This window comes from Amblyomma americanum, chromosome 2 (genome assembly GCF_052857255.1).
Source record: "Amblyomma americanum isolate KBUSLIRL-KWMA chromosome 2, ASM5285725v1, whole genome shotgun sequence".
In the NCBI taxonomy this organism is placed as follows: domain Eukaryota; kingdom Metazoa; phylum Arthropoda; class Arachnida; order Ixodida; family Ixodidae; genus Amblyomma; species Amblyomma americanum.
Window position 1 is genome coordinate 162,886,282 of NC_135498.1, and position 27,319 is coordinate 162,913,600.

Here is a 27,319-nt window from a genome sequence, read left to right on the forward strand (position 1 = left end):
ATTTCATAAAGGCTTGGCTTTTCAATGGACTGAGGAGAAATGCAGCGTCATCAGCTTAAACAAGAGTTCAGCGTTGAAACTAATTATGCTCTTCCAAAGTTCCATCTTCATGCAACGCAATATAATCTGCTGCAACACACAGCAAGAACCACACTGAAAAAAAAGAGCTGTGAGATTTATGCCTAAGCGGAGGCTCTAACGGGGTGGCGAGACTAAAAAAGGAAGGTCAGCTATAGTTGCATTGGAGGCTTCATATGAGCAGTTCAAATGTGTAGCTTACTGTAGCGGAAAACGGGGCCAAGCAGATATTTTGTACCGCGGCAGGCGCCCTTGAAGACGCAAAAGTGAGCTGAGATCCAGCGACGATGGTAAAGAAGGGACCGTCACTCACTGCCTTTATCAGACGGCTGACCAGAAGCAGACGAGACGCTAGGTGGCGAGGCGGACGGCGCAAAAAGCTGCGTGTTTTCCTTCATTGGGGACTTGGGGCGCATTGATATCAAGAAACTTCATTTAAACATGATAGTTGTAAGGAGGAGATTCTTCCTAATATTTAGAGCAGGGAGTAAAATAAGTAATTTAGCATATTTTAATTCGTATTGGAAGAATAAATGTTTTTGCAGATGAGGTATAATGGGTGGCGCCAACCATTTAACCTCCCATTTGGGTTGATTCTTGTTGACAGTGTAGTGGATGGCTCCAGAAAATTTCTACTCCCTGGACTTTTTTTACTTACTGCAGCAGAGTACCCTCTGGCATAAATATTTAAACATAGATTATACACGTCGGACTCTCCATGGAAGTCCAGTAACTTCCAGTGGTGCAGCCCAGATATCCAACGTGCACCGATATCTCTCAGTACGCGCGCCTCTATCATTTAGCATCAGCTGAATTGTGATAGCCGCGGCCGGGATCGAACCCGCGTCTTTCGAGTCAGCAGCCGAAACCCATGACCGCTGAGCCTCTGCGGCGGCTGGGTTTCTGTTGATCAACCTGAAATAGCTTTGCATTGAATTGCTTGAATTCCGTCCATGATTATTTATTTCAAGGATAGGTTGGCGGTGGGAAACGTAGATATTCCGTAGGGAAATCACACGGCCAGAACCTCGGTACCTGCTCTAACACACAAATTTAAGGATATATTGCCACTGACAAATGGTAGACATATGGTAAGGTCATGTTTAGTGTTGTTGGACGGGATTGCAGAGCACCAGAGATAGCGAGAGAAGAAGACGTTAGGCCGCAGCTCGGTACGGTTATAAGGGGTATAACGCCCGAAAGCGAATCGGGCTATGGCGGACGTCATAGCGGAGAGCTCCGAATAAATTCGACCGCCAGTGGGAGCTTTAACGTGCATTGACATTCCACAGCACAGATGCGTGAAGTATTTCACCTCCTTCGAAATGCGACCGCTGAGGCTAATATCGAGCCTGTGTCTGTCGGGTCAGCTGCAGAGCACCATAACTACTGAACCAGTGCCACGGCTTTTAGGGCAAAATGGTAATAAGGCCAACAAGGTGGCATGTAATGCAGATAGTCCTCCTAGCTACTTGCAACGGATAGGAGAGTGCCACAGAGAAAAGAAGTGTCCTGTGAAATAGACCCCGAGCCATACTGGCAACCATGAGAAGCATTGCCGACTATAGTACGCCATAGCGGTGACGCCACAGCCGAATAACTTTTCTTTGTTACCAAAAAGCAGCGAGATTGGCAAAATTACTATAACTATCTCTTGCAGTGTCTCTGAACTTGAAGGGACTCTTCCGTTTTTCATTCACTTAAGCCCTCAGGAACATCGAAAAGCTAACCGATGCCACGGCCAGACTCGTCCCACAAGCAAAGCAGCTGCCAACACCATCCTGAAGGATGACCTAGGTGGTACAGCATGCACGGCGGGGCAAGGAAAGAGGGTACCACACGACGTTGGTATAGTGCCGCGTCTCTTCAGATGGGTTGAAGCACTGAGGTTTTGTCGTAACTTTAGCGCTCCTTTAGACTAAAGAATTTTTCTTTTATACTTGAATACGTAAAATTCAGAGAAGGCTGTGTGTACTTTAAGAGCAGCCTTATAACAAAAATGTTTTTTTTTCTACAGAACTCGTGCTTAGCACAACACAGCGTTCACAACGGCGGTAAGACAAGGCCGACTGTCGCTGGCTGAGTTGGTAGGTTCGCCACCAGGACGGACATGTTCCGTGCCACCACCGAGCCGTTGGCGAATTCCTCGCCCTGGGCACCCATTTCTTTTTCTTCGCCGGCGGAGACGAGCGTCTCTATTCGGCGCACCAGCGCGGACACGTTCTGCGCGAGTTCGGCGCCGAGCGGCTCGCTGGCAAGCCGCCATGAGACCAGGGCGAGCAGCGCCGACACCAGCCACAGCAAGGCGCCCGCCATCAGGAGGCCACACGCAAGACCCGACAGTCGTGGTGCCGCCGGGTCACCCGAAGTACGATCGGCACCGCTAACATCATTCAGCTCGGTGGAGACCTGCGTTGCGGAGAGTCAGCGCATTATTTATGGCCCTGCTGCACAAGTATTATTTTCCCTATTCATTTGTCACAATGTTTGACAATCTTGCACATCGCATTTCATGCCATAGGCGGTGCCTGGCATCACTTGCCTGCTGTAAACAGAGACGCCTCAAGCGACTGCTGGTAATAAAAAGAAGCATGTATAAATCATTGTTAGGAAACGAGAGCCTTGTTCCAACTCGATAATATGGAGCGATAGTCTTAGGCGACAAATTGTAACGAACATTTAGAATGGGTCCTTCGGTGTCTCAGACCTCTTGTTCATGTCGAAAGCAAATAAATTCTGACGGGAAAGAGCAGTTTTCTAAAACAAAACACATTTCCCGATATTTTTGAAGCTGAGAAGAGCTTAATATTGAATGGTTTGACCAAAATTCCTCAGCTCAATCACGAAGAAGTACTGCCACTGGCGAAGTCATAATATAATATGACGTGCTTGGAACCCGTACGTGTTCCTTACGGAAAACCAACATAACACACCACCGTTACATGACAAGGTTCGCTTTTAAATTTTAATCATTCGGGTTCTAAATCTGGTTCTGGTAAATGAACATGTAAGTGTTCCGAAAACACACACTATACCTTAATTTGATCAGTGACTGTGCATTTCTTTCGACAATACCTTGCACCGAGAGTCCAAGTTTGCGTACATGGCTGAAGCCAGCTAGATAGACGGAACAACAGATAAGACAACAGACAGCAGAAGGAGGCCTGCGTGTATGCATGCAGACCTACCAACACGACCAGTGCTCTGTACTAATGAAATTTACCTGAAAGATTTATTGTTTTCACACGGCTTTCTTGCAGCAAGAATGACAATGACTGAGAACAGCGTTACACCAGCCCAGTTACCAATCTAGGAATGCACAATACTGTGGACCAATGAAAATGAATTATTTAAATGCGCTGTGCTCCAACCGATAGCTCCTAACACCGAGAATGTGCGGCTAAGAAACGTTAGGAGACTTGAATTTTTGCTTTCGGGATTAATCTTCTTCACAACGGTTTGCTGAAGTTGAGATATGCGTGTGAGCTGTTTGATGCACGCAACAGCCCCGATTCATTTCAGCTTGGCCTCAAAGCGCACAGCATGTCAAGCAAGTTTCACCCACAAGACCACGGCCGAGGTCCACAAAGCTTAGCTGACCTCGGGCTTTGCAGCGTTTTTGGCAGCTGATTTTCATGACTTTCGGAGTGCTTCCGGTCAGGTATATCTCACGAGTGGTAAGCGCATAAAAGCTCGGTATCAAGAAGCGTTCTTGTGAAAAGAGTTTCCGAACTGGCCGCAAAATGTCTGAAAATCTCAACCAGCGGAGATTTCGTGCGAATAGCAAAGCAATATTTCACAGTGGGCGTTCTACAGCAAGCACGAACGGTTTTGCAGCGATACAGCTTGTTCAGTACATGGGCTCAAAATGCGCTATGTAAGGTCGTCTTCATGCAGTGCGAGCCAATATACGTGCGCTGTGTGAAAAGCGGCGCCTCGCTACAGCTGTGCCCTAAGCGACAGAGCGTTTTACTCATTCGATAACACTAGACACTGAGTAAAACCGAGGACACTTCTGCGTTTACCTCTCATACACTCAGCGTATTATTACAGAGGTTAGCTCAACTGCAGGCGCGAAAAGCTGCTGTCAGGGAACACACAAATCCAGGTCACCCCGACCACTTGGTCACCCGAGCACTGTTGACGACGTCGTCAACAACACCGCGACAGAACCACGCCCTCTTTGCCTTTCGTCTGTACAGTAACACTACCCTCCTGCGCCCCGCCGAAGAAACACAGCACGTGTACGTCCTAAGGTGGCTGGATCGAATCGTAGGACATAAGACGCGCGACGTGCACGAGCTGTGTGGATGTTGCCATGGTAGGAGAATTGGCGTGCAGGGACGTGATTTCTTATGCCACATTGCTCAGTTGCCTCAAGACGCGTTAAGGACCGACGTAACGAGGCAGTAGCTTCTCGCACTGGCCGACACGGCCCACCGCGAGCCAGAGGAGTACGAGGGAGAGGGAAGCATTGTGGGTGTAACAGTGATGAATGTCGGAACAACGTTTTTTTTTGGCGGTCTTAGAAGCGTCGAGGCGTATCACGGATCTCCCCGGAAAACACTCGGACCGAAAGAATGGACTAAGCGACAGGTGTACCCACAGAGGCACACATTTAATACACCGTACGTGACACACACACTAGCACACAAAACTAACAAAACTAACACAAAACACAGACTATAAATACACATGACCCGGGAACACTGCTACCGGCGTCTACTACTAGCGTTCTCCTATTAGCGGTCGGCGTTCGTGCTCACGGTTAGTTCGGTGCGGCTGCGGCGTTGTATGGGTCCAGTAGCCGGCATCGAGGTGGAGTTCGACGTGCTGCGGCTGGCGTCGCTGGCGGCGTCGTGCAAGCTCCCGGTCCAAGCGCCTGTGGAGGTGATGCCGTTGTTGTTGGCGTTGGGGGCACAACCCGGATGGGTGGCAACAGCGCTGGAGACACCCCTGGACCTAGGCAGGTGGTAGCCTCCTAAGTTAACTCCCCAGAAAGGGGTCAGGAAAGGCAAAAACTCCACGATGCGAAGCCTTAAAACGCGAGCTCACCGGAGCATTAGCAGGCGTCGCTCTCTTCCTGCCGAAGCGTTCCTGACGCGCCGGAGCCTCCGCTTCTCTGTTCTCCCCCCCGGACCTCGCTCTCTCTCGCCCTTTTATAGCCTTGGCGTTAGTCCACGTTAGCCTTTTCGTCGTCTTGTCGTTCTTTTCTTCTCCACCAATCATTTCTCTTCATTTCACCGAATGCTTCTCCACCAACCATCTCTCTCCACCTCACCGAATGCTTCTTCTTCACCTTCTTTAGTCTTCGGTCAATGCACGTCGTCTTCTTCACACCTCTTTCCTTCATAATTTTAGTTTAGATTATTATATGGGACAAGGGCCCCCTCTCTCAAAAGTTTTTCCATGAAAAACTGCTCACGTCATCCTCATCTTCAAGCCATCGAGCCAACCGACTATCTTCTGTGACGATTCCGGACCCAGCACACAACACACCGCAGGCGTCCAGCACACACCAAAAGCACAGCAAACTGCATTTTCTGAACATTAACACACCACTGGCGTTGTCCGAACAGACTTCTTAATAAACGTGTTGATATCGACAACACACTCCCGTGTATAATCACATAAAAACAAGAACAACAACAACAAGATACATCCCAGAGATACCTAGAGCTGTTCAGTTCGCCCTACTGACCAAGTCCGCTCCAATGCTATCTGTGCCTTTAACAAATTGCGACCTTAAGTGAGTATTCTTGTTAGGCCAAACTTCATCTCATAAATTTAAAATTGTTCATTTTGGCCTTGGTTAAGTATTCAAGCGGCTGATGATCCGTTTGAATTCTTAAATGTCTCCCTAAAGATATATGTGTAATTTCTTTAACGCCCACACAACCGCCAAACAATACCTTTTCAACAGTGGAGTAGTTGCGTTCACTAGCCGATAATCTCTTGCTTGCAAAAAACACCGGATGTAGCACGCGATTCTCTTCTTACAAGAATACGGCTCCTAAAGCTCGGTCTGATGCATCAGTGCGAAGCACAAACTTTTTATCCAGATTCGAAGCAAGCAGAACGGGCGGTTTTGACATTAGCCATTTTAACATCATGGATGCATTTACATGTTCAGCAGTCCAATCCAGCTTATTGATTTGCCCTTTCGTAGTGATTTCGACAAGCTGATCGGCTATGTGGGCAAAATCGGGAATAAAGTCCCTGTATCTCCCGCAAAACCAAGGAACGACTGTACCTCTTTATTGGTCGTCAGTGTCTGGGCCTGCTGTATTTTGTCCAAGATGTCGTCTTTTCACGCGATGCGGCCTATTCCCAGATTGTGTCCGAGAAAAGAAATGGCTTCAAAGCTCACCTCACATTTTGTCGGTTTTATGGTCAACCTGGCTCGCTTAATTCTATCAAATAGTTTTTCCAGCGTAATAACATGCTCTTCCTACGTATCAGTTGCCACAAGAATGTCATCAATATAGTGTTCTAGATTTTGGAGCCCATCCAAAACCTTCCTCATCAGCTTCGTGAATACTGCAGATGCTGTCTTCAAACGAAAAGGTATGAATTCAAACTAGAATAAACCGGCCGAGTTCGAAAAGGCAGTCTTCTCTTTAGACGAATCTTCCATTGGTATTTGAAAATACCCTTTAGCTAAGTCAAATATACAAGAACCTTTTGTGTTCCACCTTAGCGAACGCCACGTCCGCTCATGGTATAGGTCAGGCATCGGGTAATATGGCGTCATTTAGCCGACCAAAATATACAAACAGTCGATAAATACAATCGGGTTTTTTGACAACCACGAGAGGCGCATCGTATGCTGACCACGACCTCTCAATCACACCAAGCTCCAACATGTCCTGCATCTCATTAACATTTCAATTGATTCCTGAACTACTAAAGCTACTGGGCATTGCCTCACGCTGATTGGTCTGTCTGTAGAGAGATTTAGTTTACAACTTATGGCATCCGTTTTGCCCGGCACATCCGAAAAATCATCCCCTTTGCTTTAGAGTAGGGCCTTTATCTGTGATCTTCGGTATTCATTCAAATTGGGGTTTATTAGAACCTTATCCCATCCTAGTTTTCTTCTGCTGAAGAAAAATTCTGGCGCCTGGAGACCATGCGGTGACAGCCGTGCCCCCAACGCCCACACTTTACCTGACCGCTGACAATTTCTTCACATTGAGCACTTCACAGCAAATCTGACTGATCATACAATGCAAAGCCGCAAATGCCTAGTTGGTTCATATTTAACTTCATTAGTGTGCTACTCATAGGTACGAACAATACAGGACGCAAGAAATCACACACACAGACCGGGCGCAAACTGTCAACTGGTAAATGATCATACTAACTTCTCTGAGATCGACCTAGTGATAGCCTACCGTAAGATTCGTGTGGAGCCAGCTGACATTTAAAAGACGACAATTAACGCCCGCTTTCGCATCTTGGAGTATTTGAGGATTCTGTTTGAATTGCGCAACGCGGCACATGTACTGCAGCGAACTATCAACAATGTAACGCGATATCTCGACTTCGTGCTCGCCTACTTCGACGACCTCCTCGTCGCAAGCTCATGAGGATCCTTGCTCGAAGCTAAGCTGCGCGCCTTTCTCCACCAGCTGATGATTACATCGTTTTGGTCAGCAGCCTCAGCAAGTGCGTATTCAGCGTCACTAGAATTGAGTTTCCGGGCCACTTTGTAATCCCACAAGGTATCAGGCCATGGGACATCAAGCTCAAGACTTCAAAACGCTCCGCCAGATCCATCAATAAGCTTCGAAAATTATTCGCCCTTTGGAATTCCATCTCGGTTTTATTTAAAATTTGGCCGAAATGTTGAGGCCGCTGAAAAATCCTCTGGCGTGCGCTGGTTGAGTGCAGTGACCACGCCGCATCTGCATTCACTGCTGCCAAGAAGGCGCTCACAGACGTAGCTACGCGCTTGCTTCTCATTTCTGACGTCCTACTTCATTTCATCACCGGGGCATAGAGCAATGCAATAGGTGCAGCTCTAAAGCAGCAGGGCTCTGGCTGGCACCATCCGGGTTTCTTCTCTTTAAATCTGAAACCACCTGAAGCTAACCACAGGAAGTTTCGACAAGAACTTCTCCCGCTGTATCTTGCTACCAAGCAATTTCGTCACTTCCTTGAGGCGGATACTTTGAAGCCGTCGAAGACATAAAGCCTTTGTCGTTTGCCTTCTATTGGAAGTATAGCACGTTAACACCGCGTGAAATCTGCCAATTCAGCATTATACCTTTTATACCGATATTTTGTTCTGTTAGCGAAAAAAAGATTTTTGTGTATATCTATAATTCCCAATTAACGTTCACAAACACGCAAAAAAACGTGACTTACTCTAAAACTTTAGGAGAGCCAGCACGCCACATACTTTCCCGCACACGAAGCCGCAAATTGCCTCTTCAGACGAGTTCATTTATGCCTCGTTAACTATTTTTCTAATCACCAAAATATGTTTCCGCAACAAAAACTCAGCTGAAGTATTGATTAGTAAAAAATTTCTCCGCATCAGAGAAGAAAGCCGTTTGATTTTATAAGGTTTAACGTCCCACAGGAACTAAGGCTAGGAGAGACGCCGTAGTGGAAGGCTCCCGATAATTGCGACCACCTCGGGTTCTTTAACGTGCAAAGAAGTGAGAGCACAAGACGGAATTTTCTAGGCGCAACGCGAAATTCGTGGCGTACGCATTCATTTCTTGTTTTGGAAAAGGGATCCGTTTTAGCAGACACGAAATGGCTCCAACACTCTGTCCATAAAGGGTTTGTAACATAGCTGGCATCACTAACTTTGTGAAAACAGTGCTAGATATTTTGGAAAATAACTTTAGCCTCCACAGTCCTAAACGTCGTGCCGCAGAATGTTATTTCTGAGTTTTAGTGAATCTCCGTCGCGTAAACAGAACGGAGAACGCTGTCGGAGACGAAGCCTTCCCCGCTTCCCTCTCGCCGTTGGGAGCTCTGGCGTACAAGCCACTAGTGGACGTGCAGGAGCTAGCAGCCATCCCGCGCTACGACCGAGAGCTGCACCGTTTTTGTTCAGCATCTATGTCCTTCAATTGGGCCGATAGTCCGCTTTCGTTTTCTACCACGTTGATTACGTGGGAAACTTCCATAGGTGTCCAGGACCGTTTCATGCCTTTTGCATTCCGTCGCACAATTTTTAATCAACCGCACCACATTAGCCACCTGTGTACTCATGCGACGCATAAGGCAGTAATCCCTCGCTGCATTTGGCAAAGCATAAATGCAGACGTGTATCGCTGAGCTCAGGCATTCTTTCGTTGTCAAACAAATTTTACCAATATATACTATCACGGCTGTTCCTCCACTTCGCCTGCGGGCACCCGATTCTCCAACACCATCATCGACCTTGCTGGTTCATTACAGTCATCACGTCTGGACTGCTTCCCGAGCACGTGCGCGAACAGGTCCACAAGTTCACCAAGGCATAGTCACAGAGTAGTTGCTCAGCTTTCACGACCAGCTGCGTGTCTCCTTTCGGCTGCCCCGCTGTTATCACTGTCGACCGAGGCCGCCAATTATAGTCGACTCTGTTCACTGCTCTTCTCAGCATCCTAGCCATAAGACACGTTCATACGACCGTCTGTTATCTTTCGGCCAGTGGCATGGTGGGACGTCGACACCCGAAGGCTGTTCTCACTGCTTATCAGAGAGTTGAATGCTGGTCCGGCAACTTCCTTGTTGTCCTTCTGAGAATCCCTCTCGGCACTCTAAAGCTGACTAGGGACCGAATTACGGAACGCTCTTTCTCTGCAGTCAGCCTCAATCAGTCTCAAAGCCGCAATCCCACTGGTCGGCTCTGACCACTCACTGACCGTGGTCAGAGCCGAAAAATAGGAGCGAGACTTCGTTATTGTTATGCGACTCTCATTCTGATTGAGAGAGTTCCAAAAACCGGCCCCTGAGTTACTTCGCAGCAGAATTCGTAGACGGTGTTTCACTGCGATTCCACCGAGACTTTTTCGCGCCCTTGTCCGCGTCGTCAGTCCACGACGCTATCATATACAGTATTCTGCGTTTTTATCGCTGACACTTTCAAATATTTCCCCGCCATAACCGCTGGCTCGTTTGCAGTGAAACTGCACACAGAGCTTGCGTATTATGGTAACGTTTGTATCGTAGCAAGTTTGACAATGGTATTTACTTAGTTCAGGCGCACATGATGCGAAAACGTAAGCGTCTACGAGAGATCGGCGAGCCAAAACCCGCAGACGACGCTTTTTCGCTGAGCACCGGCAGTCGCGCCATCTGTTTTCGGCAGCGGAAGGCGTCACGACTAGGCCGCCGAGGCGAGCTTTGCAAGGAGCGCGGGCCCTTTGAATATGCCGTTCGGCATTTGCGTCTTCTTCAACTGAAGCGCTTACAACATTTTCGGCTAATTGATCTGGAAAAAATATCAGAACAACTGATCTCACGCGACTTTATGTTTCAAAGAATATTGCTTGCAACGCTCGTCTCGGCGGCCTACTCATACGCTTTCCGCTGCCGAAAAAAGATGGCGCCACTGCCGTTTCTCAGATAAAAAGCGTCGTCTGCGGGTTTTGGCTCGCCGATCTCTCGTAGACGCTTACGTTTTCGCATCATGTGCGCCTGAACTAAGTAAGTACCATTGTCAAACTTGCTACGATACAAAAGTTACCATAATACGCAAGCTCTGTGTGCAGTTTCACCGCAAACGAGCCAGCGGTTGAGGGGGAGAAATTTTTGAAAGTGTCAGCGATAAAAACGCACAATGCTGTACAGCATTGTGCGTTTTTATCGTGAAAACTTTCAAAAGTTTCCCCGCCTCAACCGCTGGCTCATTTGCGACGAAACTGCACACAGAGCTTGCGTATTATGGTAACTTTTGTATCGTAGGAAGTTTGACAACGGTACTTACTTAGTTGAGCCGTGCATGATGCGAAAACATAATCGTCTACGTAGAGATCGGCAACCAAAACCCGCAGACGACGCTGTTTCGCTGAAGGGCGGCAGTGGCGCCATCTGTTTGCGGTAGCGCAAAGCGTCCCGACAAGGCCGTCGAGGAGAGCGTTGCAAGGAGCGCGGGCCGTTTGAATATGCCATTCCTGTCGTTTCGTCTGCTTCTAGGAATCCAATCCAATCCACGGAGCTGTGCTGACGTGTCTCGCATGGGCTCCCGCCTCGAAGCCACTTTTCGGCAGAAAGAGTGAGCCTCCGGGCTCGAATATTTTGGACGACATCCGGGCCATTGTCCAGTGCCTGCTGCAGCCGGATTTTGCCAATCTACGGACACCTAGGCATATTGCCGGCTGACTGCCGGCCTAGCCATCGAGCTCGACCTAGCTCGTCACCTCTCCGCCGGGAACTGAGCGCCCAGGGACCCGCACAGATGGAGTACGCCGTGGAAGGCGAGAAAATATCACCGTCGGAGCTCGAGGCCGGAAAATGGGAAACCATTCTTCGTTACCGCGACCGACAACGAGGCCTGAAGAATAAAGGGCCCGCATCAACCGACGACGAGCCTGCGCAGGGGCACGGCCAAGGCAAGTCTAATTCCAATTTTCCATCGCGAAAGAACGGGAAGAAGCTACTTGCACTCAGCAAGAAAGCCCTTCTCCCGCGCTTACCGACCGACGACTACAAAATCGTCTGCCGACCACAAGGTTGGAATCTGAGGGACTTTGCGCCCGGACTACTACTCTTCTGCGCCTGCGAGGTGGCCAGGCTGCCGTATGATACGGTGAAGAATGAAGACATTATCAGAGTCAATACGGCCAACAACTCCTTTACGCTATGCACGCCCGATCGTCAACGGGCGACTGCATACGCCAATATTGAAAAACTGAACCTCCAAGATCAAACCTACAACGTAACGTCGTACGTGGCGGCGCCCGAAGACTCGGTAAAAGGGGTCATTTACAACGCCTACGCGGGAGACTCGCCCGAAGCGGTTCGCCAAGGCTTCGGAAACCGAAACGAAGGAATAGAAGTTGTGGATGCCCGAAGGATCGGGAAATCCAGAACAATACAAATCACCTTTTTTGGAAAGAAGCTACCCAGCCAAGTAATCTATCAGTGCGGCGTCTTTCGGGTCCACCCCTTCAGGGAGCAACATGAGGTATGCTACAACTGCAGGAGAGTAGGACACCGGGCCGATGTCTGCTACAAACCTACAACGAACCTTTGCCGCCGCTGCGGAGAAAATCACTCGCCTCCACCTGAGGGAGAACAGCCAACCTGCCAACCCGTATGCATCGTCTGCAACGGGGGCCACAACACAGGCAGCCGGAACTGCAAATTTCGGCTGATCAACAAGAACAAACAAGGAACGCCCCATGGCAACCAGACACCCAAGCAAGGGGACAACGACTCATCACTACACGGACACCAGTCTAGGCCCAGGAAGAAGGAACACGGTGCTACCGGAAAAGGAGGAAGCCACAGCCGGAACAACTCCAGCTCCTTCCCGCCCCTGGGGAACCCTGCAGGGAACGACAAGAGAAGCTCAAGCCGCGGACGCAGCGATAGCCGCTCCAATAAAAAGGTGAGCTGGCCAGCAGAGGCCTCCCAATCTATTGACGCTCGAGAGAAGGAGTTTCAGGTCCAACTACAATCCCGAGACAGAGAAATTGCCAGCCTTAAAAAAGAGTTGGCTGACATTAAACGCCTGTTACAAGCGCATCAGGTACAGAATGCCACTGCGGCTAGAATGCCACCCACCGCGTCCCAGGATTCGACCAGTAATGCGATGGAAACAGACGCTATTTGCCACACTCCCTCCAACACGTCCCAGTCTTCAGCCCATAACGCGACGGACACAGACGCCAGAATAGCAACTAAAAGACCGCATCCTACAAAAGAAGGCGAGGAATCCAAAAGAAAGGCCGAGGCTTCGGAAGCCGACACCCCGCAGCCGTCGAAAGCGCCTACCAAACTCAGGGCAGACATCAATACTCTGTCAGAGAGAACTAGCGCTATATCAACAGAACAAGCAACCTTCCAAGGCCTCGTTACTACCAAATTTGCAGAGATAGATATTCGCTTTGCAACACTAGAGGGACAGGTATCCCAAATAGCCACCTGCATGCAGCAAATAATGGATAGGCTTACAACTATCGAGGCCCGCCTACCCCCCCACCTTGGATCTGTCCACGACGCCACAACCATCTATAACCCAACATGGCACCACGCCAAAAATTTGAAATTTGGCAATGGAACTGCAGAGGCTTCCGCCGCAAGCGGGCCCACTTGCAGCTCCACATCCAACAAGCACCGTCTGTTCCAACCCCAGACGTGATTGCATTGCAAGAAGCTAGCGGCAGGGCTACACTGCCAGGCTATAAAGCATATCTGCCACCTCATTATGATACTAGTAACGCAGCCGGCTCCTTCACAGCCACTCTGGTGCATAGAAATATCACCGCAATTCAACATTTTATAAATGATTCGGAAGAAGATTACACCCTGCTTGAAATAGTACCAAGGCAAAAAGGAGGCTCAAATCTCTTCATCCTTAATGTATACAACCCTCCCAGAAACAAAGGAAATGGACTCCCACACTTGTTGATAAACGCAGTAAAGCTGGCTGCTAGGGCTCAACTATTAATTGTGGGAGACTTCAACGCTCAACACCCAGCATGGGGATATACCAAAGCAACTCCGAAAGGGAACCTGCTCTGGCAAATCATACAGTCACTAGGGCTCACAACGCTAAACAACCCGAGCGACCACACACGCATGGGTAACAGTGTATGTGTAGACACATCTCCAGACTTATCCCTCTCTAAAAACGTCAAGGACGCAAAGTGGGTCAACACCGGGCAAAACCTTGGTAGTGATCACTTCATCCTTAGCATCACCTTACCCACGACAAAACTTAAAAACAAAGCAAAAGAAATACGAACCACGGATTGGGACAAGTTCAGGCAACTTCGCGACAAAACAGCTCCAAAGGAGATCTCTAACCTTAGCGACTGGGTTATCTCCCTGAATGAGGATGTCAGCTCCACTAGCGTTGTGGTGCCAGTTGGGAAGGAGGAGCAGATTGCAGACTCAAAACTGCTACACCTGTGGCAGGCACAAAAAGGCCTCCAAAAAGGCTGGAAGCAGCAAAAACACAACAAGCGACTACGCAAAAAGATCGCTGAAATCGAGAGGCGAATCGAGGAACATACACTTACTCTCAAAACACAACAATGGAACCAAATATGTGAAAGCGTCAATGGACAGCTCGGAAATAAGAAGACATGGCATCTTCTAAGACACCTGCTCGATCCAGAACAAACACGTCCCGTGCAACAAAGTCAACTGTACAGACTCATACATAAATATGAGGGTACAACTGAAGACCTAATCAAAGAGCTAGCAGAACGTTATCTAAACACGGATGATAGTGCCACACAACCAGACTACCGGGGGACTCCTAATCCAAATTTAGACGCAGACATCACAGACGCAGAGGTCTGGTACGCAATTGGAAAACTGCGGACAACATCTGCGGCAGGACCAGACAAAGTAACAAATAAGACTCTCAGGAACTTAGACGCAACGTCGATCGCGGCGGTTACAGACCTTATGAACAAATACTGGCATGCAAGCAACATACCACCAGAGTGGAAACACGCGAAAATCACTTTTATTCCTAAAGCTGGTAAGAAACTCAGCACTGAGAATCTACGCCCAATTTCATTAACATCATGCCTAGGCAAACTCATGGAGCATGTCATCCTCAATAGGCTCCAAAACTATGCGGAGGACATGAACCTCCTACCTGAAACAATGTTAGGATTCAGGGCCCAACTATCTACCCAGGACATTCTCTTGCAGCTTAACAAGGACATAATTGAAGCTGACGAGGGAACAGGAACGAAAGCAATATTGGGTTTAGACCTTGTTAAAGCTTTCGACAACGTCACCCACAAAGCCATCTTGACAAACTTGTCAGAAATCAACCCCGGAGAAAGGACGTACAACTACATCCGATCCTTCCTCACTAACAGAACTGCAGGGATAACGGTCGGAACAATAGAGTCTGCCCCAATCAAACTAGGAAGTAAAGAAACGCCACAGGGCTCCGTCCTGTCCCCTTTCCTTTTTAACCTCTCCCTCATCAAAATTCCCCCCAAACTGGCACAAATACCAGACCTACATCACACGTTCTATGCAGATGACATCACACTTTGGGTAACCAAAGGATGCGAAGGCTACATAGAAGACACACTCCAAGCAGCAGTGGACATCATCGAGGCATGCGCATGGGATTCCGGCCTCACTTGTTCTGAGCAAAAATCTGAACTCTTCGTGATCCGTCGTAAACAAAGAGGTAGGCGTACCACGACATCCCCCCCGCAAATAAACGTCTATGTTAATGGACGATCCGTCAAAGAGGTACAGACCATGAGAATACTGGGGTTGTATTTACAAACAAATGGAAAAAATACTGACACACTCACTAAGCTAAAACGCACGGTAGAAGCGACGGCGCGATTACTCCGCCGCATAGCTAATCGCAGACAAGGGGTGAGGGAACGAGATTTATGCCGCCTAGTGCAGGCCTTTGCGCTGAGCAGGATACTCTATGCCACCCCTTATCTGAAATTTTCGAAAGCAGAAAAGGACAAATTGGATAGCATGATACGGCAGGCCTATAAGGCTGCGTTAGGACTCCCACTAAATGCCTCAACCGAAAGACTTATGAGGTTAGGAATACATAACACATACAATGAACTGAAAGAAGCCCATTTAATGGCTCAAACAGCGCGATTAGCCAATTCCAGAACTGGCAGGAGTATTCTTACCAGGCTCGGAATTAACTTTCAACCTACGAATAACGATGCTAAAGTAGACTTACCCCGCGCCTATAGGACGGCCCTACTAATCAAACCACTCCCCAAAAACATGCACCCCTTACACCATGAGGGTAGAAGACAAGCACGAGCCAAAGCCTTACATAAGAAATACAGACAGTGCGCTGCAACACTTTATGTAGATGCGGCAGAATACAAAAATACCAATGCCTTTGCAGTTGTGGTTGTGAACGAGAATGGTGACCACATCGTCTCGGCGACAATCAAAACGAAATCCTCTGAAACGGCAGAAGAGGCGGCTATAGCCCTCGCCCTAGCACATACCCAAGGGAGCATCATCCTCAGCGATTCCAAAATGGGTATCAATAATTTCGCTAAAGGGCGAGTTACAAACACCTCCCTTAGAATCCTTAACGCAACCAAATTCTCACCAAATTATTCCGAATTGATATGGGTCCCAGCCCATTCGGGGAATCCGGGGAACGAGGCAGCCCACAATAAAGCCCGAGGTTTCGTCGACCGGGCAGTGGATGAGTCTGGCTCCCTGAATTTCACGAAGGACTCAATGATCACATATCATGACCTCACCAATCATTTTAAACTAGAGAGGAGAATTTTCCCCCCTCCAGACAAAAGACTTACTAAAGAACAAGAGGTTCCGTGGCGTCGTCTACAGACGAGATCGATACGCACCCCATCACTCCTCGCGCACATTTATCCAGATCTTTACAACCCAAACTGCAAACACTGTGGCCAACGTGCTACCTACGATCACATCCTGTGGGACTGCAAAATAGAGCCACCTCCGGGTGATCTAGTTACAGCTCCTTCTCTCGAGCGGTGGGAGACCGTGCTGGCTAGCTCTGACCCCAGAACGCAAGTTTTGGCGGTGGAGTGGGCTGACAAAGTCGTCGAGGGCTATGTACTCTCGACCACTTAACGCGACCTCTTGCCAAGCTCTTCCCGGCGAATAAAATGTTTTACAATCAATCTGCTTCTACTGAAGCGCTTAGAACATTTTCGACTAATTAAGCGGGAAAATATCAGAACAAATGATTTAACGAGGCTTTACCTTTTAAAGAATATTGTTTTCAATGCTCGCCTCTGCGGCCTTGCCGTGACGGTTTCCACTGCCCAAAACAGATGGCGCCACTGCCGCCCTTCAGCGAAAAAGCGTCGTCTGCGGGTTTTTGGTTGCCGATCTCTACGTAGACGATTACGTTTTCGCATCATGCACGGCTCAACTATGTAAGCACCGTTGTGAAACTTGCTACGATACAAAAGTTACCATAATACGCATGCTCTGTGTGCAGTTTCACAGCAAATGAGCCAGCGGTTGAGGCGGGGAAATTTTTTAAAGTGTTCATGATAAAAACGCACAACACTGTACATTAGGAACCTCCGTCGCACATATTGAAAAATCATTCCTATGGGCCCTGCTGCAGCTGACCACCACCCATAGTCCGTACTTCTGTCAGGATCTCAGTCAGGAAATATTTTCGCCCGAAGTGGCCACATCCGGCCGCTTCTCACATCGGGTTGTGATGAACTGCTTCGTGTGCTTGTCGGAGCTAAGGCGAGGAAGAGTCTGCTCCGACAGTGTTGGGGCTCAAACTGTTTTAATCGCGGTGCTCGCGCTGCGGCTGCCTGGCCCAACTTAGAACTTGTTGTCCGGCGCCGCGTGTCGTGGCCTGCGAGCCGAGCGTGGCGCGAGGGGTGCTACAGGGCTCCCCGTAGAGAGGAAGCCACAAGCACACAGCGGATGTTCTTGGAAGAAGGGGCGCACGATGGTGGCGCAGCCAAAGCGGAAGTGAGTATTGAGCCGACGGGAAGAGGAGTGGCAGTGTAGGCTGGTGTAGGTCGTTCAGCCGCCCCGACGTCTTCACGGCCGTTGACGTCTAAAGTAAGGTCTTCTGCGCACGATGGAGGATGCAGAAACGTCCATGGTAGGTCGGCGTGAGGGGTGGACGGACGTGGTCATGGCGGATGAAGACCTGGGTGCAGGAGCCCAGGTCCTGGCTGACGAACACTGACTGAGGGTGAAGGGCTGCTGGGGTGACTGGAGTAACGTGTCGAAATGTGTTGCGTAGGTTTCGTATGTAGCTGGAAGCGTCATGGATTAACGGAGGGGAAGAAGGTGAGAAGAATTCCCCAGGGAGACGCAGGGGAACACCGTAGACTAGCTCGGCAGAAGAGCTGCCGAGGTCAGCCTTCAGTGCCGAGCGAATGCAAAAGAAGAGTTGAAGGTGGTCGGCCCAGCGTGCCTTTGGCTGATAAGTGGTAAGGGCAGCCTTCAGTTGTTGATGCAGACGTTCCAACATGCCATTGGCCGAAGGATGGTAGGCGGTCGTTCGAATGTGGATGACTCCCGAATGTTTGCGAGGGCAGAAAACTGGCCGATGGAAACGGGCGGCCGCAGTAGGTGGTGACGACAGACGGGCAGCCGAAGGGAGAGATCCAGCCGGCCATGAAGGCCCAAGCAACGGTCTCGGCTGTAGTGTCAGCAACGGGCAACGCCTCGGGCCAGCGGATGAAACGATCCACGCATGTGAGCAGATAAGTAGCCCCACGTGATAACGGGAGCGGTCTTACAATGTTTATGTGAACGTGGGAAAACCGTGCGTCAGGAGGCCGATAAGGAGAATCAGGCTTGACGGCAGGCCGGTGAACTTTGACGTTCTGCCAGTGAAGGTAGGTTCTTGCCCAGTGGCGGACGTCGGCATTGATGCTTGGCCATATGAAACGAGATGTGATCAGCTTCTTCGTAGCACGAATACCAGGGTGGCTTAGGCGGTGCAGTTTTTCAAAACTGGTGCGACGGAAAGCCAAAGGTAAGTAGGGGTGCGAGACGCCAGTGGATGTCTCGCACGTAATGAACTGGGAGGAAAACGGCAGTGTACATTCGACGAAGGACGAAGACGTGGACTAGCAGCGAAGACGAAGTAGCTCTGGATCATCGCGCTGTGCAGCTGCTAGCTCCTCCATGTCCACTGGTGATTTGGACGCCATGAGACTAACACGAAAAAGCGCATCAGCAGCAGCAGCATTTTCCGAACCATGGACGTGACGGAGGTCCACTGTAAACTCGGAGATAAAACACAGTTGGCGGATCTCGCGTGCAGTGCAGGTGATGTGGTTCCTTTTGAAGGCAAATGTCTAAGGCTTATGCTCCGTGGTGACGTGAAAGTCCCGGCCCTCCAGGAAGCAGCAAAAATGCCTGATAGCAAGGTACACAGCGAGCAGTTCTCGACCGAAGGTGCTGGATTTTTTCTCAGGTGGCTTCAGCTTTTGGGAGCAAAAAAACCGAGAGGCTTCCAACTAGAGACGTGCTGCTCGAGGCGTCGGTGACGAGGCGCAATGGAGCGTCAGGAATTGTGTGTATGAGCAAAATGGCGCCTGCGAGCGCAATCTTGGCAGCAGAAAATGCAGCTGCAGCGTCTTCAGTCCACTGAAGTGGTGTAGCAGAATCTTTTTCAGTAGCCAAAAGATCGGTCAGAGGCTTCAAGAGGTGCACTTCGGCAGAAAGCGGCGATGAAAGTTCAGGAGGCCAAAGAATTCTCTGCCCTTTTTAAACGACGTTAAAGTTGGAAAATCTTGAATGGCTTTGACTTTGCTGTCGATAGGCCGAATACCTTTTGGGGTGACAAGGTGGCCGAGGTACTGTATTGTAGCTACGCCAAAGAGGCACTTGTTTGGGTTGATGACGAGCCCATATTCATCAAGTCGGTGGAAGAGGACGGGCAGATGAACTTCATGCTGAGAACCGGATGAACTTGCGACGAGGAGATCATCGATGTAAGCGAACATGAAGTCGGGGCCTCGCGTAAACTCGTTGATAGTCCGCTGAAAAGTCTGTGCGACGTTGCGCAAGCCAAATGGCATACGCTCATACTCCAAGAGGTTGAACGGTGTAGTAATGGTTGTCTTCGGAATACCAGCGTGCGCCACGCGAATTTGATAAGCCTTCACTAAGTTAGTTTCAGAGAAGATCGTGCACCCAGCAAAATTTGATGCGAAGTCCTGTATGCGAGGAAGTGGATAGCGGTCTGGTAAAGTGCGAGCATTGAGAGCGTGGTAATCTCCACATGGCCTCCAGTCTCCCGCGTCTTTTTTTGGCACCAAGTGAAGTGGCGATGCCCAGTTGCTGGAGGAAGGGCATACTCTGCCGAGTTGAAGCAGGTGTTGGAATTCACGGCGAGCTATAGCGAGGCGTTCTTTAGACAAGCGGCGAGGGCGAGCAAACACCAGAGGTCCGGAAGTCAGATTGTGGTGGGTGATCGAGTGCTTCACTGGTGACTCTCTGGTGTGCGGCTTTATCGAGTTGGAAAAATCTGTGAGAACTTTCGCACACGGCGAAACAGGGACGATAGCGCGAAGCATCTTTGCAGCAGCGGTGGAGAGTACGCTGTCGACGAAGAGGTGCGTGCTGAGATCTATAAGGCGATGAGATTGCATCTCGACTCCTAGGTTGAAGAAGCTGAGGAAGACTTTGCCGAGAACAGCTTGCGAGACGTCAGCGATAGTGAAGATCAAACGAAACGTGTGGCGCATTCCCATTGTTAAGCGTAAGAGGCCGTACGTGTGAATGGGCGAGTTGTTGATCGCTCGAAGTGGAGAGGCTTGGTTGTTGCGACAGCGATCTGTCCAAGAGGCTGCTATGACGCTTACCTGTGCTCGTTGTCGACCAGGAAGCGAGCGCCAGTGATCTTGTCCGAAACATATAAAAGGCAGCGTGCCCGTTCACCAGCACCTTTTGCCACCGTGAGTGGCCGGTCGCAGCGTTTTCTGACCAGGAGCACAGGTGGGTGCACTTGCGAGAGAGATGTCCAAGGTACGGTGGTACCAGCATACAGCCGAGGTGATGGTGTCTGGCTGAGCATCAGATGGTTGGGTCTCTGAAGACGCGAAGGTGGCGGGGAGCAGCGGCGTGAGCGGAAATTCCGCGATGAACTGCGTGGTAAGGGGGCGAGGACACCGAGCCGGCTGGGAAGAGCATGAAGTCGACATTCGTTGCTGGCAAGCTGGGAGTCTGCAGGAGAAGTTGAAGGCGGACTGGTCATAGAGCTGACATTGGGGAGCCATGAGTTGTGTTACATTCGGGCGTCAGCCCGTCCTTATTAGCGGCGTCGTCAGTAGGGCTCACTTGTTGGATACCAACACTAAGCTCCTTCGGGATGGCCCCGAACCACGCGAAAAGAATCCCTCCCACGTTCCCGACCCAGGTGCCCCGAAGAGCGTCGCCCGGGCGGACTCCGGGCGAAGCGCAGAGGCCCTCGCACCGATCGAGCGGTACCTAATCCCAAATGCCCGTTACTGAGCTGAGGGAACTAATGCGGCCTGGTTCCCGGTGGAAGACGGTCGGCGTGGGAAAGCGGCGGTGGATTAGCGGGCACCGTCCGACAGCCTTCGCAGGCATCGCCAAGAACAAAGCGTCTCTTTCGGCTGCAGGACCCTACCATGCGATCTTGTCCGGCGCGTCGGCTGACATCTAAAGAGCAGGTGTCAAACCCGCGTGGGTACTTTTGGCCGGTTATAAACCATATCCCTCTGCCGTCGACGTGAACCCAAAGGCGTCCTCCTCTCTCCCTGGCTCGCCACGTGACGAGAACGTGTTCTTGTGTGCGGTGGTGCGTGTTTGTGCGCGATAATACAGGTTTTAGGCCACTCCCACCCATGTGGGGCCGTCCTCAACCTGGGAAATCTGGGGACTGAGAACTGTTTATAACGTGACAGCGAGTGCAGTGAAAATGGTGCTCCCTTTAATGCTCCTCCTCGATGCTCTTTTTGGGATGCTCCGCCGTGCTCCTTTTAATATGATCTTACATTAAGACCCTCTCTTCGTAGATAAGTTCCTTTTGATCTCAATCCATGTAAATACTGTTCACAGACCCGCTAGTAACCTTCCTGACATCATCCAACTCCGTTAGCTCGGCGGCAGTCTTGTCCTTATGGTGGTGGCGGTGGTCGGAGCAAGTGTCGTTCCTGACCGATGGTTCCCTCGAGAGCGATTTCGAAACCCACTTCAACAACTGGTGGCAGCGGTGGGATTGAAGTGCCATCTCCAACACCTGGTGGCAGCAGTGGGATAGAAGCGCCATCTTCAACAACTGGTTGGCAGCAGTGCGATGAACCGGGAGACATGGTGCTGCATCTGCGGGTGAGTGCTTGGTTTTTGTTTTGGATCCTCCAGGCTTCAAATTCTGGGTTAAAAATTTTAACTGCTGGTTGATCGGGTGTATGTCTGTAGGACAGTGGTAGAAGCTCAAAATCACCATAAGCGAGAAAAAACAATTTTTAAATGCAGCGACCGTGGACCTGACGAGGTTTTCGAGGGCAGAACTTTGGTTTTTGTGCGATTGGTTTCGAGTCGACGTTGAGAAAACCGCAAGAGATTCGGACATTATCCAGGCAATCAAAAGTTTTCAAACAGAATTAGAAGATGATTTTGAAATTTCTTGGAATAACACTCAAAGGTGGGCAAAAAAACAGCAGCGCAAAAGAACTGAGGAAATGGAGATGCAGAAACAAGAGGCAGAGCTGCAAAAACAAGAGGCAGAGCTGCAGGAGCAAAAAGTTCTCAAAGAAGCTATTCAGAAACTAACAGCGGAGCTAGAGCAGGTGGAAGCCGAGGCTGAGAACAGACGGCTCTGTAAAGGTATCAAATGGGGAACAGAGTGGAACCCTGTTGGCATTGCAAATTGGGGCAACTTCGAGTTATGGAGGCACTGCGGCGTCAGTGTACAAATTGTGGCTAAATCTGCGAAGCTGGCGTATGAAGTGTGTGGAGCTGCAGACGGATATAAATGCAGTACGGAGAGCCAGGTTGATGCAGAGGACGATAGCCCGACTGTAGATGAGCAGTGCTTTTCCGAGGAAGGCACTGAGTGCGATAAGCAGGCGGTAGAGGACTATTTTCTAAAAAGTGAACTGCTGAACTCGGGGCAGAGGAAGGTCCGTCTGTCAGCTCTGTGGAGCTGGCACCGCGCTGCGAAGAGGCCAGTTTAAACTTGGACGGGCCCAACTTCTCGGCAGTAGGAGGTTCTCGTGTCAGCTGTGTAGAGCTGACACTGTGCAGCGAAGGCAACGAGACCATTTTAGACTTAGATGAAGGTTTCCGAGGTGCGAATGATAAACTAGAAGCTAGGTGTGATGAGGAAACGCACAAGGAACAGCCTAGGCGGAAAAAAGGAAAAGGGCAAGGACCAAGAAAAAAAGAGACAAGACATCAGACCCTAAATTCCGGTGCGCTGGCGGGTGCTAAAAATAGCCCCGTTAGAAATGCGGCAGAAGGCAAAGCAAAAGCTTCCCGCATTAAACCTTGCAAATTAGCAACAAACGTTACTGGTCAGGCGACGTGCGTGAATGATTCTAAACATCAGCGCTGTAACAGAGATGGAAGACCGCATCCTGCAAGCAGAACAAGAGCGGCGTTTTTCAAGAGGCATCGGCCTGCGGGAAGACCGAGACCACATCGACCGGACAGACAGGAGGTAAGAAAAGAAGAAAAGCGGCCGGAAAGATCACAAGGCGCAACGTTGCGAGACACCCGGCGCACGCCACCGCAGGGATCGAGCAACAGTAACAGAGACTACACATGCATGTGTGTTAAGCCAATTCTGCACGTGCACTTGAGGAGGATGGGTCCTTCAATTTCAGCATGGAGTTCCGGGAATAGCTCAGGGCCAAAGCATAGCCGAACTTACTTGGGACGAGAAAAAAGGGTAGCTTCTCGAGCTGGACGCGGTTCGTCGTCAGGAGCCGGTTCTCGACCTTGCGTGTTTTACCAGGACCGTTTGAGCGCGTCGAGGGTTTGTGCATTTGACAGTAGCGGTCAGGAATGGCTTTTTCCAGTACCTTTTTGTGAAACCTTGAGAGCAGGACAATCAGTCAAAGAGCGACCCCGGTGGGCGCGTCTGAAAGGCTAATCCTTTCAACGCGGGGGTGGTGAGTCAGCTTTCACCCTGCGTAGCCAATAGAAGTAGATGTTTTTTTATTCCTTTTTTGGGGTTTGTGAAATCGGGGAAGAAAAGGCTACTTTGTTTTGGCTAACGATTCGTAGTTGATCTGATATGGTTGTATTTTCTTATAACTTCGATAAACGTTAATGCGCCATCGACATAGCAATCAAGAGTGTTAAGTTGCCGTGCTACCAAGTGACAAGGGCACTCACAGGAATGTAGCTAGAGTCGTGTAGATGAGACGCTGATTCCTTAATGGAAACCATTCGCGACAGACGGTTTTTGTCTCTTAATTTCGGCACATATTTGCTTTTGTGTGCTCGGTAGATTCGAGCGTGTCAGACTTCGGTGAGTTAACAAGGGTTTGTTGCTACATTAGAGACAGTGTAGCTAATGCATTGCAGGAGGCAATAAAATAGGTGTATTTGTACGTATTTGCCTACTTGTGTTTAGCGGCGCCTGGTTAGTTAGCTGATTGCGGTATTCTTAGATTAGCCTAATGAAGTGAAGCTGCATTATGTATTGTGGAGAAGAAATGTAGCAACTTTGTGTATAAATGATTGTGACGAGGTGTCGAATTGACACAATGAGTTTAAGAGGCGCATCTCGCTAGTACGAGAGTCAGTAAGGTCTGTGATGCGCAGTCGCATCTTTGAGAGTTGAGTCGGAACATTGATTCTCAGTCTCGAGCAATCAAGCTTCTTTGAGAAGAACCCGTAGATTAAACTGAGCGCTGGTCAAATTTTAAGCAGACTTTCGATATTTTGTTGTAATAGAGGGATCAGAGCTTGGATCGATAAGGAATGAAATTTCTATTCAAAATTTGTAAACTCTGACACACCGCCGCTTATCGTACAACGTGGCAGTCTGTCCTTGGCGACCTCAGATATGACGCGGACGCTCGCTTTTACCTTATATCGGGCAAAAGTTAGGGGTCATTATTCTCGAGCAGGATTTTGTTTGACATTAGAAGGAAGCCTGGCGGGTCTGGAGTGAATTTCGTGCGCTAGCGTGTGGGGCTGTGCTTTGTTCAAAACGTCCCATATAAGGTATCGTTTGTTGGTGGTTTGGTGCTTTGGATTTGTCTACTGAGTTGATACTGCAAGCCAGGAAATCAACGTGGACGCAAGAACATCTCTTCATGCCCTGCGGTTGGGAGCGCTGGCCCGTCGAGATTTTCGGGGCCGCGGAGGAGTTATGTTCGGGCGTCAGCCCGTCTGTATTAGCGGCGTCGTCGGCTGGGCTCACCTGTTGGAAACGAACACTAAGCTTCTTCTGGATGGTCCCGGACCACGCGATGAGAATTTCTCGCACGTTCCCGACCCGAGTACCCTGAAGAGCGTCGGCCGGGCGGACTACGGGCGAAACGGAGAGACCGCCGCACTGATCGAGCGGCAGGTAATCCCAAGTGCCCTTGACTAAGCTGAGGGAACTAATGCGGCCTGGTTCCCGGTAGAAGACAGTCGGCGTGGGAAAACGGTGGCGGATTAGCGCGAATCGTCTGCCAGCCTTCGCAGGCATCGCCAAGAACGAAGCGTCCCTTTCGGATACTGGACCCTGCCATGCGATCTTGACGGCGCATCGGCTGACGTCTAAAGAACAGGTGTCAACCCCGCGTGGGGATATTCGGCCGGTAAGAAAACATCTCCCTCCGCTGTCGACGTGGACCCGAGGGCATCCTCCTCTCCCCTTGCTCGTCACGCGACGAAGGCGTGTTCTTGTGTGCAGTGGTGCGTGTTTGTGCGCGATAATACAAGTTTTAGGCCACTCCCACCCTGGCGGAGACGTCCTCAACCTGGGGAATCTGGGGACCTAGAACGTTTTAAAACGGGACAGCGAGTGCAGTGAAAATGGTGCTCTCCTTTATTGCTCCTCCTCGATGCTCTTTTTCGGATGCTCTATCGTGGTCCTTTTACAATGATCTTACATTAAGACCCTCTCTTCGGAGAGAAGTTCGTTTTGATCTCTATCCATGTAAACAAACCCTCTCGTAACATTCCTCCCATCATCTAACTCTTTTAACTCGTCGGCAGTCCTGTCCTCCTGGTCGCGGTGGAGTTCGAGCAAGCGTCGTTCCTGCCCTGTGGTGCCATCGAGAGCGACTCCGAGCCCCCATCCAACAACTGGTGCCCAGCGGTGGGTTTGAAGCGCCATCTCCAACAGAGTAGTACGGAACACGGCCATCAAGTTCAGCGATATTGTCTAATGAAACATCCCCCACAGCTGCGAGGATGGGGACCATGTGTTGGGGAAGACGCTGAAGGAACAATTCACTCAGAAGGAAATCGTGCTGAATAGCGGAGTTTCCAAGTAGCTGGCACATGCGAGGGAGGAGCTGCGAAGGGCGGGTGCTGGAGTTTGCTGCACTTGGACGCTGACTTGCGGTCGATGATAACCGCCTTCAACGTGTGGAAGAGTTGAGCCAGTCCGGCGATATGATGACGTCCACTATGTCCTCAGCGACGTCAGGAGGCAGGGACGACACGAGGCGGAGGAACCTGGTCTCCTGGCTGGAGATACGTCGCAGATCGAAACGCGCCTTAACCTGCAGGAGCCAGGTGCAGGAGCTATTGGGCCAAAATGGAGGCGGCCTGACTGGCTGGAACGCGGCCACCCGTCTCACCGAGAGGTTGAGCGTTATGGGACAGGACGCGGATGGTAGGAACGGCGGAACAGCGAGGGGAATCCATGGAGGATGATGGGGTTGCGTGTTTGAAGCTGGCTCGCAAAATCTTTCGGAGCTAAAGCGAGGAAGAAGCAGCTCCGACAGCGTTGAGGTTAGAACTGTTTTCATTGCGCGGCTCGGGCTGCGGCTGCCTAGGCTAGCTTCCTACTTCTTTTCTGGCGCCGGGTACCATTGCCTGCGTGCCGAGCGCGGCGCAAGGGGCACTACATGCTCCTCAGTGAGACGAAGATCTTCACTCTAGAGATCAATGACTAAAGACGTCGCGTCTGTTGTCGGGCTGAAACCTGCCTATATTGCCGCCCTCGTGGTCATGGTCTTGCCGCCAGCTTTCTCTCGTCGCCGCCACTCCTCTGTACGGCCTCATTCAAGCATATGCACTGATCTATCGCTTTATGTTTTTAGGGACGGGAGTTGGCTAGCTGTCCCTGCCCGCGCCCACCTGTCGATGATGAAATTGGCAGCAAACCTCGCAGCGCCATCGGCGTAATAATCTGTCTTGGATGACATTTCCCGTCTTAGCTCCGAAGAGCTCAATCCAGAAGACAAATAACTCGTTGTAAAGAAAAAAATTGTAGGGTACACTTAAGCTTTCTCTTAAGCGTATAACGCGATCGAAAAAACCACGAAAACCGCCAGAGAAGCAACCTAGGAGGCAGGTGGCCCACCTAGTTGACGTCACGTCGCGGCGTCATCCCAACCTGCCCAAAGAATAGAGAGAAAGCTGCCCACCGTGTCATATGGCAGCTAAATTATCGATTAGTCACTCGAGAAGA

The 27,319-nt window shown here is 50.1% G+C and overlaps 1 protein-coding gene across 1 annotated transcript in view; it reads right to left on the reverse strand.

The window, feature by feature from the left end:
* Positions 1–2,063: 2,063 nt before the first annotated feature.
* The window catches only part of LOC144119224 (uncharacterized), a 29,733-nt gene continuing 4,477 nt past the window's right edge, over positions 2,064–27,319 (reverse strand). The window contains exon 3 of the mRNA XM_077651897.1: positions 2,064–2,487. Within this exon, the coding sequence (XP_077508023.1) occupies positions 2,122–2,487 (366 nt within the window). The 3' untranslated portion in view covers positions 2,064–2,121. The remainder of the gene's footprint in view (positions 2,488–27,319) is intronic.